Genomic DNA, 13,865 nt, shown 5'->3' on the forward strand with positions numbered 1-13,865 from the left:
GCCTGAAACACTGAAATAAATCATCACTTTATATGATTCTTGGAAAGACGGAATGCAATGCCCAGATCAGCAACACAAGAAAGCCCAGAAAACCACGGAAGACAATCGAAGTAGATAATTGCTCTGAGCATATCATTGTTAAAATCTACAATCAAATCGATGCCTTTGTGTTTACAGCAAGAAGCAAATCTGTGTTTAGAAGACTAGGATAATCTTTTCCAGAAATTATCTAAAAGAGTCTGCACAATTTTGGAAAACGTATCTTGAAACTAAGGTCAACTTGTACCAGAATTAAGAGACGACAGCTCATAATATGAACATATCATTGGTCAGGTACGGTGGAGATAATGTTATGGCATAGGCATGTCTGTAGCAGTAAGTATACAGGGCTAAATGCTCTGCTCAGATTCAACCAAATGCTGCTTTACTGTATCACACTGCAAATGGATAGTCATTAAAAGCAAACTGCAAAAGCCACTCAGTAGTTTCTCAAGGCAAAGAAATGGGATATTCTCCAATCTTTAAGTCAGTCACCTGATCTCAAACCAACAGAGCATGTTTTTTATTTACTGAAGACAAAACCAGCAGAGAGACCCAGAATCACTGAAGGAGACTGCACTAAAGGCCTAGCAGACCATCTTAAGGGAGGAAACATAGTACTTGGTGATGTCCATGGGTTCTAGACTTCAGGCAGCCACTGGCTGCAAAGGATTTTCATCCCGTTATTAGCCATGTACAAAAAAGCTGTGAATTCCTCCAATACTTATAACCCCATTATGTCATCATTCAAAAAACATAGGTGCCTAACTGTGTCTGGATTTCATACAGTTGCATGGTGCATTTCATAACACACGGAATTCACAGAAGCTACTGGCAATAAAAATCCAGTTTTTAGTCAGATTCTCACATATACCAATTAATTAATTCAGTCCTGTCCTGGACCTAAGATCCAGCCAAAGGCGGATGATTAGCAGGGGGAGGAAGAGACCTTCAGTCTTATCCCTCTTTGTCCTTTTGCACAGAGAATCTCCAAGTATCAACAAGAAAAAATTGTTGCCTGAGAGCTTGTCCCAGGGGTCTGATTAACTCCATGGACCCCTGGTACTGCTACTGGAATGGCTCTCTAAAGTTTGAGCCACAGCTTGAGGGCAGTGACTCTTTGTTGTCTCTGGTGTGTCCTGCTTCCTTTACCACACACAGCCACAAACACAGACACTCATGCACACAGAAGACACGAGTCTGCTCCTTGTGCACATGAATCCTGCCTTTTAGTAAGTGGCATGTAGCTACTTGTTTATGCTTAAAAGGAGAACAAAGGTTTGTACCCTTTAAACTCAGTGGAAGAACACAATCTTTATTTTTATTTAACTCATTTTCTAAACAAGACCTGAATGACCACATAGATTGTTTATCCCATAATACCTACAGGACTGATTCCTAAACTACCATCCTACCATTCACAGGAAATAGGTTCAGGGAGACATTAGCATCAAAAAGAGTGTGAAAGTGAAATAAACATTGTCATAAACTCATAAGCCAAATGCGTTTTTGTTTTTCCTTCTGATTACTGCACGTCCTCTTGATGTTAAACGCATTGAAGTTTTTTGTCTTGCCAAAAAAACCAAAAAAAAAAAACAGGCAGCTGAACTGGTCCACTGTGGAGAGTTTATTTTACGTACATATATTTCCACATTTGCATATAATATTGTGTATGAGAAGGAAGAGCTACACAGTGATGAGGAATACCGTGCAGATATCCATCTTCAGGAAGCAGATTAAGCCCTTGTCAAAGTGTGCTGTTTGCAGTTGAGGAAGAAAAATCCTTGACATCTTAATGACCTTTGTGATGTTACACTACATCCAATTAAGTATGACACATGCATACTGTATGAAATCCCAATACATCTAAACAGACCACCAGAAGTCTTCATGATTTAAATTAGAGTTTAAAAAGAAATGTGTGCAGCTGTAACTGCAGCAATTGTTACTTCACTTCCTCTATTGCCATGGTGATAATTGCTATAGCCATGAAAGGACCACTGCAACAATTAACATTAAACAGTCTGGCACATGGCCTGCACAGTGACCTAAATAATAAACATAAAATAGAGTTATCCTCTTTATCACACCAAGGGCCTTATAGCAAATGGGTTTATAAATATATATACACTTTTGAAAAAGTAACTTTTGTTATGTATTTTCATAATACTGTTGGTATTTTACAAAGTGCAGACCGGCTGCTTCATATATTTATTTATAGTATGCCAGCCTCTTAAGTTAACAGTAGCTATCTGTTTGGCCTTGATAGCTTGCCACATAGCTGGTAGATGATGTTGCATCTTATTGTGAAGGGTTTTGACTAGATGTTCTAGCAGTTTAGCATCAACCAGCACTTAGGTCACATTTAGCTATGGGCAGGGGCAAAAAAAACTTTGGGAGTTTTTGTTCTTCCAATGAACAATGTTTGATTTTTGTCTTTGTCTCAACTGTGACGTAGGGGTAGGCAACACACACACACACACACACACACACACACACACACACACTCGTTTTCACATGTTAGTGAAGACATTAAATTGACACAATACTTTTCCTAGCCCCTTACCCTGACTTTAACCATTACCCTAAACCTAACCATAATCTAATTGTAACCCTAACCTGAAAACCACATTTTGAGCCTCAAAAATGACTTCAGATTTGTGAGGCATGGCATTTGGTCCCCACAAGTATAGTGGCATCCCAATTATTTGGTCCTCACAAAGATGTTTAAACAACACACACACACACACACACGCACACACACACACACACACACACACACACACACACACACACGGTCCCAAGCGTGCATCCTCACCTGATGCCCAAATGATTCTATATATTGTTTTTGTTATTGTCATTCTCTAAATCCCTGTATAGCTCTGGTTCACCTGTACCTTGTGCTCTCACTTGGTTAACCTAAAAATAGATCAGTGCTAATTGCATGAGTTGTTTTTGAAAAAAAAAAAAAAAGGTTGTTACCTGTGTTAATTCCATTGATTCCATATGGTTGTGAGTTACACATTCTGCTAACATGCAAAAGATCCCTTTTTCAGTTCTGGGTGGAGGCTCAAAACCCTTGGGGGTTGCATCAGGAAGGGCATCCATGGTAAAATCTGCCAAATCAAACATGTGGAGCTACCTGCTGTGAATAAGGTGGCAGCTGAAAGTAGCTTTCTTAACTGTGTTAAATCCATCCTGCCTCCTCCTTGCCATTAATTTCAAAGCTTTGCTTTTTGGTTGCCAGGGTGATGAGTTTCAAGTGCTGCTGAAACAAAAGTTCCTATTGAAATATATTATCTGCAAACTGGTCATAAAATAATGTGAATTCTTCTCCCAGTAGATGTGAACAAACATATTGCTTTTATCACAGCATTTCACATTTTTCTGCAGGCTGTCCTACATGTGCTGCATATGGACTGGGACAAATTTGTTTTCGGTGTTTGTTTGTTTTACTTTTGTCGAGTTGTTCATTATGCTTTGTTTTGGATAATATATTAAAAAGCCACCTTAGAGAGAAGTGATGCCAGTATCTTGACAGGGATTTGATTCAGCAACCAGCAGCTTACCAGCTTCCCCTCACTCAAGTTGTTCAACTAATATTTCTTGCTGCCCACACTAATATAAGAGGTTAAAACCAGCCTCACCAAGCAATTTTTATTCCATCCAAGCTTTAAATTAGTCTTAAGAATATTGCAAAGAGAAAGATAACCACTTTTAATCATCATGTTTCTGTCATTTACATTTATATAGCATGGGTGTAAAGAGCCTGCCTATGTAACCCAAAATGGCAATAGTTTCCTCAAACTTGGAGACCCTTTTTTTAAAGAAAAATAACGATTTACATAGCGATGTAAATATTTGTCACTAATAAAATAACCCAGACATTTTTGTTTATCCTAAAGGGTGAGTATAGGGATAGAAATTTGTTTTGATGAGACAGCAAACGACAATGCGCAGCAGGTTACTGTGACTGCCGTGTCCTTCGAAACACAAAGAGATTATGAAGAAGACACGGTAGAAACATTTAACCAATACGTCCTTGCTTCTTTTTGCAGCACTGGCCTTCAGGCAAAAAAACTTGAAAAATAAAACAAACTACACAAAGCCGCTGAGTGGGAGGATTAACTTTAAGAAAGTTTTGTTCTCATTTTTGTTGCAAATAAGCTGTAGGTGCAAAGGGTGTCAGCTATGCAACACTAATGCAGACTTTAAAAGTTATATTTTTCAAAACTTAATGTGGACAGAACAGAACAGAACTGTTTACCGGACTGATAAAAATAATATAAGTAATAATAGTTTTTATTGTTCTCTGCGTTCATATATGTGGACACTCACTGAGCACTTTTATTAGCAACATCTGTGAAATATAATGTAATGAACGAAGCTTGTGTTTTTTTTATTAACATACAAATAAAATAATACTGTGATTGCTGTGAAGGGCTACACTTTGGGCCAAACACTTTATGTTGACCAATAAATTTTTATATCTGCCTTTTTGAGACATGTGAGATACTTTCATATTTCTTCATTATGTTAAGAAAAAAACAAGCATCAGCTAGTTTATTTTAATTGCAATATACTACTTGTTGTTTTTTTATTTTTTGTGTTTTTTTTTAAATAAATAAACATGCTGGCCATATTAGATCTTCTACATTTTACACACAGTGGCACATAAGACAGAAAAAGAAGGCTCATTTTAGCCTTCCTGTGCCACAGGAGCTGAAACGGACTGAGTTCTGCAGGAAATTTACGTCATATCTTATGAAGTAACTAAAAACCTTCCACATAACTGGACATGAACCTCACGAGAAAATTACATGTCAGGTCAATGCAATGAAAGATAAAGTGTAGGGTCAAGAGGGGTTACAGTTACACCGTAAGTTAGGACATACAAGTCTAGATCAAGCTTTAGCAATGATATCTTAGGTGTTAGAAACTTTATTAAGACTAATCTTTCTCTAGTTTCAAGAAGACTAATTATGACGCCGTAATCCTCTAATGCAAATGGCATCTACACACTTTTGCTGTATGGCTGTGTTGTCAACTCATCAGTCAAGTCAGGAAAAATCAACATGGTATAATAATAAAGATGAATGATAACACTGAATTTCTCTTAGCCTAGCTTTCTGAAAAGGCTTCATAGTTTTTAAACTGGCTTCTTAAGCAATAATGATAATCGACACAAACATTAGTCTACAGATCTGCCACTAGGCTGTAATCTGTGAGTCTATGAACTGATCCATAGCTTAAAAAGTGGAAAATCCTTAAAGTGCAAATTTGTCATAACAAACATAACGTATCAGTTATTTTGTGAATGCAAAAATAACACAAATGATACTTCTAGAGCATGAAATTCACACATCACTGCCACATATCAAGGGTACTTTGATTATGCAAAAATGTCTTCTTGATTCCTTCACTTGCATCTCTTCCAATCAATGACATCATGTAGACGTTCAAACTAACAGACCTTTTTTTCTATACGCTTACACGCTTATTGTTGTGATTTTCACCATCAATTAATATTTCTTGTGAATCTTCTAATTTATATAAGGATTAGTGTTATCTGTCATGATTTTCTGGGTACATAGTAAACCATCACATAGTTCTGTAAAAATTGTGGACTAACACTGACTTGACTTAATAAGCTCCTGCAGAAGGCTCCTCTCTTCTTGCTCCGCGTCTCCTCAAAGTGTAATTAAGGAACTGGAAAATCCTTCATAGCACAGAGGGAACAATTTCCGGGTCGCAGGAGGAGAGAAGACGAGAGGAAGCATCAGTTAGACTAATGAAAAGCACCCAGAGTCTTTTAGTTAGTCGAGTGATTAAAGTGGTAGGTTCAATTTTAAACGCCCTAAAAAATGTCAATGCAGCCTCATGTTTGCCCACTGCCCAAACGGGGCTTTATGAGCATGCACTTGTGCCTGGGACTGTATCTGGATATAAGGGGATCTGGTACCTGTCTAATTTTCTGATATTGTACATAAATGCTTCTCTCTCACTAATGAGGGGAAACCATAAGAAAATCCCTTAAAAAAAACTCAGTTGTTTTGGCTTTACATTAGATTGCATTGTTTAGCATCTATATTTGCAATATGCTGTTGATATATATTGTTCAGTATATGGATAAGTAATTCACCTTAAGATGCAACTTGCTTTTCCACTCAAATGAAATATTCAATAATTCTGTCTTTGATTGAGCAAAATGCCCTACAAACATTTAGCACTAAACAAAAAAGGACAAAATGTATTTAGTGTAACCGTTCACCATATGAGTGATTTGTTCAATAAATAATGCTATGCTTTTATCTCGGCTTTTTCATTATAGACCGTAGTGACTGATTTATGAATACTAAGCGCTGTTTTGTTGAATTGGATAGAAAAACAGACCAAATACTTTGGTTTTCTCCCTTGGCTTTTGTAACATAATTGAACCTTTTAGCCATCCACGTCCTTATAGCCTCTAAACAACAAAAGGCAGTGGTGAATTGAAAAGTCAAGGCTATTATTTCAGTATTGGCTCACACATTGTACAGCGTGGTTCAAGCAGAGCTGTTGAGCCTCAGGAATGTCGGACATGTAGGGTTATGACTGAAGGTTGAAAGCATTTCTCTACAGACACTCCTGCTCAAAGACTGAACAAAGCACCTTCAACCATTTCTTACAGTGGTATACCTCTGCAGAAGTGAGGAAGAAATGCCCCACCAAGAAAACAATGTGCTTCCAAGATACAGGTCTTCCATGAAACAAATATTCCACTCAGCGAGACAATGTGCTTAAAGGCTATAAATGCTCTGACCAGAACACCCAGGCAAAACACAGTGAGGGCTTTCTTAATACAAACTGAATTTAATATGCAGAAGACCTAGTTATGACCTTATGGATATTTATCTCTTATTGTATTTGCAGAATGGTGCAACACTAAACATTATCTTATTATTTGTAGGTACTTTAAGACTATGGAGTTTACTAATGAAAGCGTCCACTTTTGCATTTTCTTATATAATTTAAGAAGACTTAGAGAGCACAACTCTAAAGGGCTACTCTAAAACTTTGATGTTTCATGGTGTCAGCATTGGTAATATGGAAATCTAGTGTAGTATAATAACCTTTTTGTGTCTTCGTGAAGTCAAATAATTTTTTACTCAAACAAAGAAACTGTGTATCTCCCCCATGACTAATATATTGCTTTAAAGTTTGGAATTGATCCAATGGAAACAAAAGCTTTTTCCTCATTCTTATAACCCTGACCTTTGACCTATGACCTTTAAGCATTGCATACTAAAATGCTGCATTTTATTGTCTTTACCCAAATGACTGGAGCAGAAATCTCAGAAATCTTTGGCTTCTACAAGCTGTAAAAACTTGAGATTTTAAGATATATTCATGCAGTGTGTGATTTTGCAAAACTGTATGGTACCACTGTGATGTCATCGGGTGTTGCATTGGAAAAAAGGAAAGAGTATGTTCTACAGCTCTCTCCATACGCTTTCATTTGTCATATTACTCAATATGGTTTCTAAAAAATCTTTTTCATGGTCAAATTTGACCTTGGACCCCCAAGGCCTGGTTCAGTATATTGTTGTGTAGTTTGAACCAATCCATTACAAAATGTGGCCAGTATAAAGTTTTTACTGATTTTCACATTTGCCGTGGACTTTGACCCTCACCCAATTTTCACCTAAATTAAATCAGCTCGAGCTGTTATTGGTATCAGACAAAATTTTAAAATTATATCTTGAAAACTGTGGATGCTGTGTAACAAACAGACAGACAAGCAAACTGGACAGATTACATACTGCCGATCCTCAGGGGGAGAATAATATTTACTTGATTTATAGTAAGCTCTTGTAATTCTGTAATAATTACTAATTGTAGCAATAATGTTGCATAATTGGGTCATTTTCACAAGAACAGAAGTATTTTGTATGACTTTACAAGTTAACAATATAAGTAAAACATATGTCTTATTTTCCTTTTTCTGTTAGAACAAAACTGGAATGTTTTGGTAAAAAATTATGAGTTTTATGAGTTTTACAAATGAATTTTAAGAAGTACTTTATTTTATTTTTGTAACACACTTTGAAGCAGGGTAACAGATGCCTTAATTGCAAAGTGCAAATCAAACAGCGCCAAATTGTAACTAACCCGAGGACAACTGTTTGAATCTGCCCGATTTGTACACTGAAATTTTCTTTTTTTTAAAAAAGAAAGTTAAAACAGCATCTTTTCATCATGGAAGACAGTTTGATTATTTATTGAGTTTTTTTAGTCACTTTGTTATGAGCTATTAATTGTTTTTGATAGTGGGACACGTATCTGTACTACACAGAAACTGTCCATATCTATAGCTTTTGGATATCTCTTGGTTCGCAATAGACAAAAGCTGTTGTTTTAGTAGTCACAAAATGCCACCCAAAATAATATTACCCACAAAGAGCATTGAGCTTTCTTTATTTCCTATGAACACTTTAGGGACAATATAGCACAGTTCAAAGCCTTATAGAGCTGTCAAGGGACATCTAGTTATGTTATTATTTTATTGTCAATCACCAACAAGCTTCTTAGGACATGTAGACACATCAGTTATGAGTGTAGTAAAAAGATCTTAGCACTTCTGTCATCTCTCAGTGAGTAATTACAACAACATATTATATGGAAGCGTTACAGTGCAGCAAGTCAGTGTGTCATTTTACAACAGCTGTTTTCAAAACTGTAAACCAGACATATCCATTCAGTGAGAGCATTTCTATTGTCTGTGTTTTCTTTTTTCTCTTTCTTTTTTTTCTTGGGCTTTCTGGTGACTCAGTACTCTTAAAGCCACATCAAATATTTAATGCACAGTTTATAGCTCTTTATATTATCAAGTAGTTAACCTTGCATGAATGTCTGACCTCTGGCTATGACTTGGGGAAATCAGCCACTACATTTTGGTTCAATAGGGTAACAGCCGAGGTCGACCTGTGGTGATTTAAATAAAAAACAGATGCACAGTTTGAATGAGAGATCCCAGCATTTGCTACAAATTGAAAATGATATTGCGAAACAGAATATTTTAGACTTTTTTTAAGTGATTAGAAGGCTGCCATCATCTCATGACATTTCAAATGCAGTTGACAATAGACAGGCTCATCACCATATCCTCACAGTATTCTCAGTAAACGCCAGCAGTAGTTTACGAATGTGGGTTTTTATATAATCCTGTATTTAGACACAAATTTAAGGCAACTTAATAAATGAATATTAACTTTTGATTACTTTATACTTCTACTTCAGTACTTTTCTTATGGATTTATTGCACTTTAGTACTCTTACGCCATTAAATTAATCTTACATACAACTTCAAGACATACTTCTCAGTTAAATATTCTTTGAAGATGTATCAAATCATTATGGACTGATATCAGTTAAACTACCCAACTGCATATAATGTAGAGTGATGAAAAGTAGCTATGCATACTGCCCGAGAATTGTAATTGAGAAGTTCTGAGGCACTTTACTGTTTTAATTTCATGCTACTTTATACTTCTGCAGAACCATTTCAATGAGAAATGGCCTACATTGTTCTCCACTACATTTATCTGACAGCTATAATGACTTACTTTACAAATTCAAATTTCAAAAACCTTTAATGAGAATATCTATCCAATAGCAAGAATTATCTTCACCTCGGCCAACTATACCATTAAAATCCTATTTAAATGCTAATGTTTCTGTAATTGTATAAAGCAAAAACAATACAACTCTGACAAAAGCCAATTAGTCGGTACTTCTATATTTATTGTAGAATTTGCTGATGATATGCACTTTCACTTAAGTAGTGTTTAATTCGAGATCCATAGTTGGAGTATTTTCTTAGAGAACAGCACTACTTTTGCTTACAAATGGATCAGAGTATTTCCATTACAACCATATCCCAGCTGAATGGCTACTTACAGTACGGATGAAGGCTTCAGTAATAGTGCAATATCAAAAGCAATGCTTTGCAAATATTCTCTGAAAATTAGAGCGGGTATATTATTTACATTACTTAAATATTTCGCGCTCCATTCCACATGTAATTTTGAAAAGTGAGAACTATCACTCCAATAGAACTTGGGTGGAATGAGAGTAAAGTGAGAAAACGCCCACTTAATTGACAATAGAACACCAATTAGAAGCCATATGGTCATATGTAAACGGCAGTAATTAGAAAAATCGTAATTTTCCAGACAATGCCATTGGCAAGAGCTGCAATACACCGGTGTCGATTTTAATGACCACACTGTCGTCCGGAACTACAGGTTTGAATGCCTCTGGAAACGTCAGAAACAGGACAGAGGTAATTGGTCATTACATCTGGTCAATACAGGCGCGAGCACAAACAACTGTCTGTGCGCACGTGCACACACGCACACATTTTGTCAAGCCCTAACAGGTCCACCGGGGTTTCAACAAGAACTCGCACTCACTTTTTATCTCTCTCTCCCTCTCTCTCTCTCTCTCTCTCCCTCTCTCGCGCTCTGAAACAGCGAAAGCTGTTGGCTCGCGCGCGCTCAGTCTAATTATTCCACTCTCGCGCAGCTGAGTGGCGAGTGCTGAAAGCTCCGCACCGCTTTCCATCTCTTCCTTCCGCACTGCGATTCCGTTAGGAGACGGTCCTCTTTGGCGGACACGTACTAGCCCACCTGGACAGAGGTTTTCATCAGGACACGGAAACGTGTTAAAAGGAGTCTCGTGCAAACGACAAATGCACGAGACCCGAGGCCGGTGCCCCCAGACCCGACGGGGAGGGAGACAAGCAGAGCAGTGATGGGACAGTTTTCGGGAGGATGCTACCTGAGTTTTTTCATCTTTGTGCTTCTTGGTTCGCAGGTGCCGACCACATTAGCGAGAGGTAAGCTCATCACCAAGACACTTTTTGAAGAGCTCAGTGCTTTTGAGGGCGTCTCAGTCCTCCCGAATAAACTCAATAAAAAGGTGTGTGCCCCGACAGACTGTGTTTCCGACGCTGACTCTACTTGTATAGGATTTTTTTAAGTAATCTTTTTTCATGTCCAGGTAGTGTTAGCAATTTATGTTTGCTTGACAAACAAACAAAAAATAAAGCTGCAGACACCTTTATAAATATCATCAATTCAAATTAAATTACAACAAGTTTTTTCTTCTTTTTTGTCGTGCGCAACAGACTGGCTAAGATTTGTTTATAAATGCTGCTTTAATAGGTTTAACGTCAGTTTCTTCTAGTGCAACAAAATGCTTATTACTAATCTAAATCTGCTTCTTTAAGGATATTCTCTCTGGAGTATACAGATAAAATGACTGGGTTCTGGTTGACTTTGATTTCGGCGTGTTTTTTGTTTATTTTATTTATATTTTTAATGTTAAGCCCATCTCATTTACACAAAGTCAGTATTGTGATGGACCAGTTATAAGTGGTTTAATAACAATTAATAACAATGACTTAATTCAATGGCAGTGACTTTTACCTCAAGAACACCGACTCATATCCTTTAGAACGGCACAGTCCTGTCCTGTCACTCATTTTCTTACTGCTTACTTTTCTTCTTCTGAGGCTTCTCAAAAAAGCTTACCATTCATTCATTCTTTCTGTTGCTCATGATGACACTCACTGTGAATGAAAGCAGACTGTAATAAAACTGCTCACACTTTAAATACTGATTATATCGTCTATAATATACAAACGTGCTGTTTAGTGACTAAATTATGCACAAGGTATGGTATAAATGACACATTATTCACATTTCAAGTGGGCTTTCTAGCAATTATATGCTTTTGAATATATTAACATTGGTGCCCATGTGCACCATTGTTGGTTGCTGGGTGATTATATGGTAATGGAGCAAACTAGTGAAACATGCTTTGATTGTAGTTTTCCACTCCTTCTATGCTTTGCCGTACTGAAACAGAGAGCCAGGACAATGTTTAACATTATTTGTAAATGCCCGCAGCAGTCGAGAAATTCTACTGCTGGTAAGGGGCAATGCCACTTGCAGAACTTCAGTGTATCATAAAAAAGAACAGCTAGCAATATGAAGAATTATGGCATTTTGTTTAATTATGATTGCTGGTGAGATGAGAGAGATGTGGGGGTGGGGGGGTTATGTTTCGCAATGTGCAAATTGTGATGTCATGTTGATAGCATACTGGTAAAACTGGAGAAGCTGATAGCATGGTGGTCTTCCTCATTTTTCTTGCTTTACTTTAAACAATGAAATACCTCCCCCCCTTCACCAAACTTGCTAATAGACTGAGATGATTGTTTGATGGCTGTGCACGCACATGCATATCTTCTGACAGTAGCTGCTTTTTGTTCGAATGTTGACAGGCATACAAAAAAAAAAGTGTAAAAGGCTCATTATTTGTGCGCATACAAGGTAACTGGGAAAAAATACTGTACTTCAAAAACCCAATTTGGGGCTAGCTCTAGCCATTTTTATGTCCACTCTTCTGCAACTGGATGACCAGAGGGTTGGGTTTTTTTTTTAACCTTATGAGGTTGCAAGTAGACTCCTGCAAAAAGCTGTAAAGAACAGACACAGCTTCAGCTCCTTTGAACATTTTGTCAATCTAGATTACATGTGTTTTTGGTGTTTCCCCTACATAAGACAGGCCTGTCTTTTATGACATTATATCACATGAAAGTAAACATCTGAATTTATCAGTTATTTGTCACTACCAGATTCAGAATGTCTGATCATCAGTAAGCTGGTTACTCATGATGTGACGTGTTCTATTTAGCCAGCAGACTTGAATGTTCATTGACTTAATGATAATACAGAAAACTGTTTTACTTAACTGACAACACCGATGAAACCTGTGGTTATGCACATGTTATATACTGTCTTTGGTCAGAGAATAGATAATCAGAAAATCTTTTTTGCTTCCGCCAAATCCATCCTGACCTATTGACATCCATTTAGTTCATATGGTAGCGTAACAAAGGATGCATTTGCAATTCAATTAGTTAACTAGCCCCAAGGTTTTTATTTTTGCATCCCAAGTTTTGAAATCAGCTTCAACTTGGAAATTTACATAGCATAAATATTATATTAAGCCAAAGTATCTTAAGGGCAACTTTGCATGTAAGGATCAGGGGGTTTTGCCGTTCTTTTAAAGTAAAGTAGGTTTAAACTAAGGCGGAAATGTGTTTGAGATAACCTTTCAAGACTGACCGTAAATTGTATTTATACGACCAGCTACCATGGCTACATTTCCATGTGAAGCGCTACATGATTTTTCAAAGGCTTGACCTAATATGCTTGGATAGAAAAACAATAATAATGTTAGTGCATGAAAGGAAAATGTGCTTGTGTCTGCCCTACACATTTTTTATAGGCTGCATGGACGTATTTTGTAATACATCTTTCGGATTTGAAATGGCTTTCACTTGGGCTTTAAAAATATTTATATCATACAATAATATTGATGTCTGCAGTCAAATACTTTATGCAGACATGAAATTAAGTGCTATGGAAAGGTAATCTCCATACACACACACACACACACACACACACACAACTGGCTAAATAATGTAAAAGCAAGATTACTTTGCACAAGATAAAATATAAATGACACGTTACTCACACGTGTTGACACAAAATTTCACTTCCATTGCCACATACATGTAGAGAGTCCCCTATAAATAGATATTATTTATCAGTTAGATGCCAAGTTAAAACACGGTCATCCAAATGCATTCAACGATGGGATAAATCGCTTGTATTCAACAAGCAATTTTATTCTTAATGTACTGAGAACACCAAGTGACAACAAAAAAGACCTTAACCCAAAAAGGGAACCTTGCAGTCAGTGCCTACAGG

The 13,865-nt window shown here is 37.0% G+C and overlaps 1 protein-coding gene across 2 annotated transcripts in view; it reads left to right on the plus strand.

Moving 5' to 3' along the window:
* Positions 1 to 10,617: 10,617 nt before the first annotated feature.
* The window catches only part of LOC116310464 (netrin receptor UNC5D-like), a 171,526-nt gene continuing 168,278 nt past the window's right edge, over positions 10,618 to 13,865 (plus strand). For both annotated transcript variants that reach the window (XM_039614396.1, XM_039614397.1), the window contains exon 1: positions 10,618 to 10,918. In XM_039614396.1, the coding sequence (XP_039470330.1) occupies positions 10,834 to 10,918 (85 nt within the window). In that variant the 5' untranslated portion in view covers positions 10,618 to 10,833. The remainder of the gene's footprint in view (positions 10,919 to 13,865) is intronic.

The sequence above is a fragment of the Oreochromis aureus genome, linkage group 7 (assembly GCF_013358895.1).
Source record: "Oreochromis aureus strain Israel breed Guangdong linkage group 7, ZZ_aureus, whole genome shotgun sequence".
Lineage (NCBI taxonomy): Eukaryota > Metazoa > Chordata > Actinopteri > Cichliformes > Cichlidae > Oreochromis > Oreochromis aureus.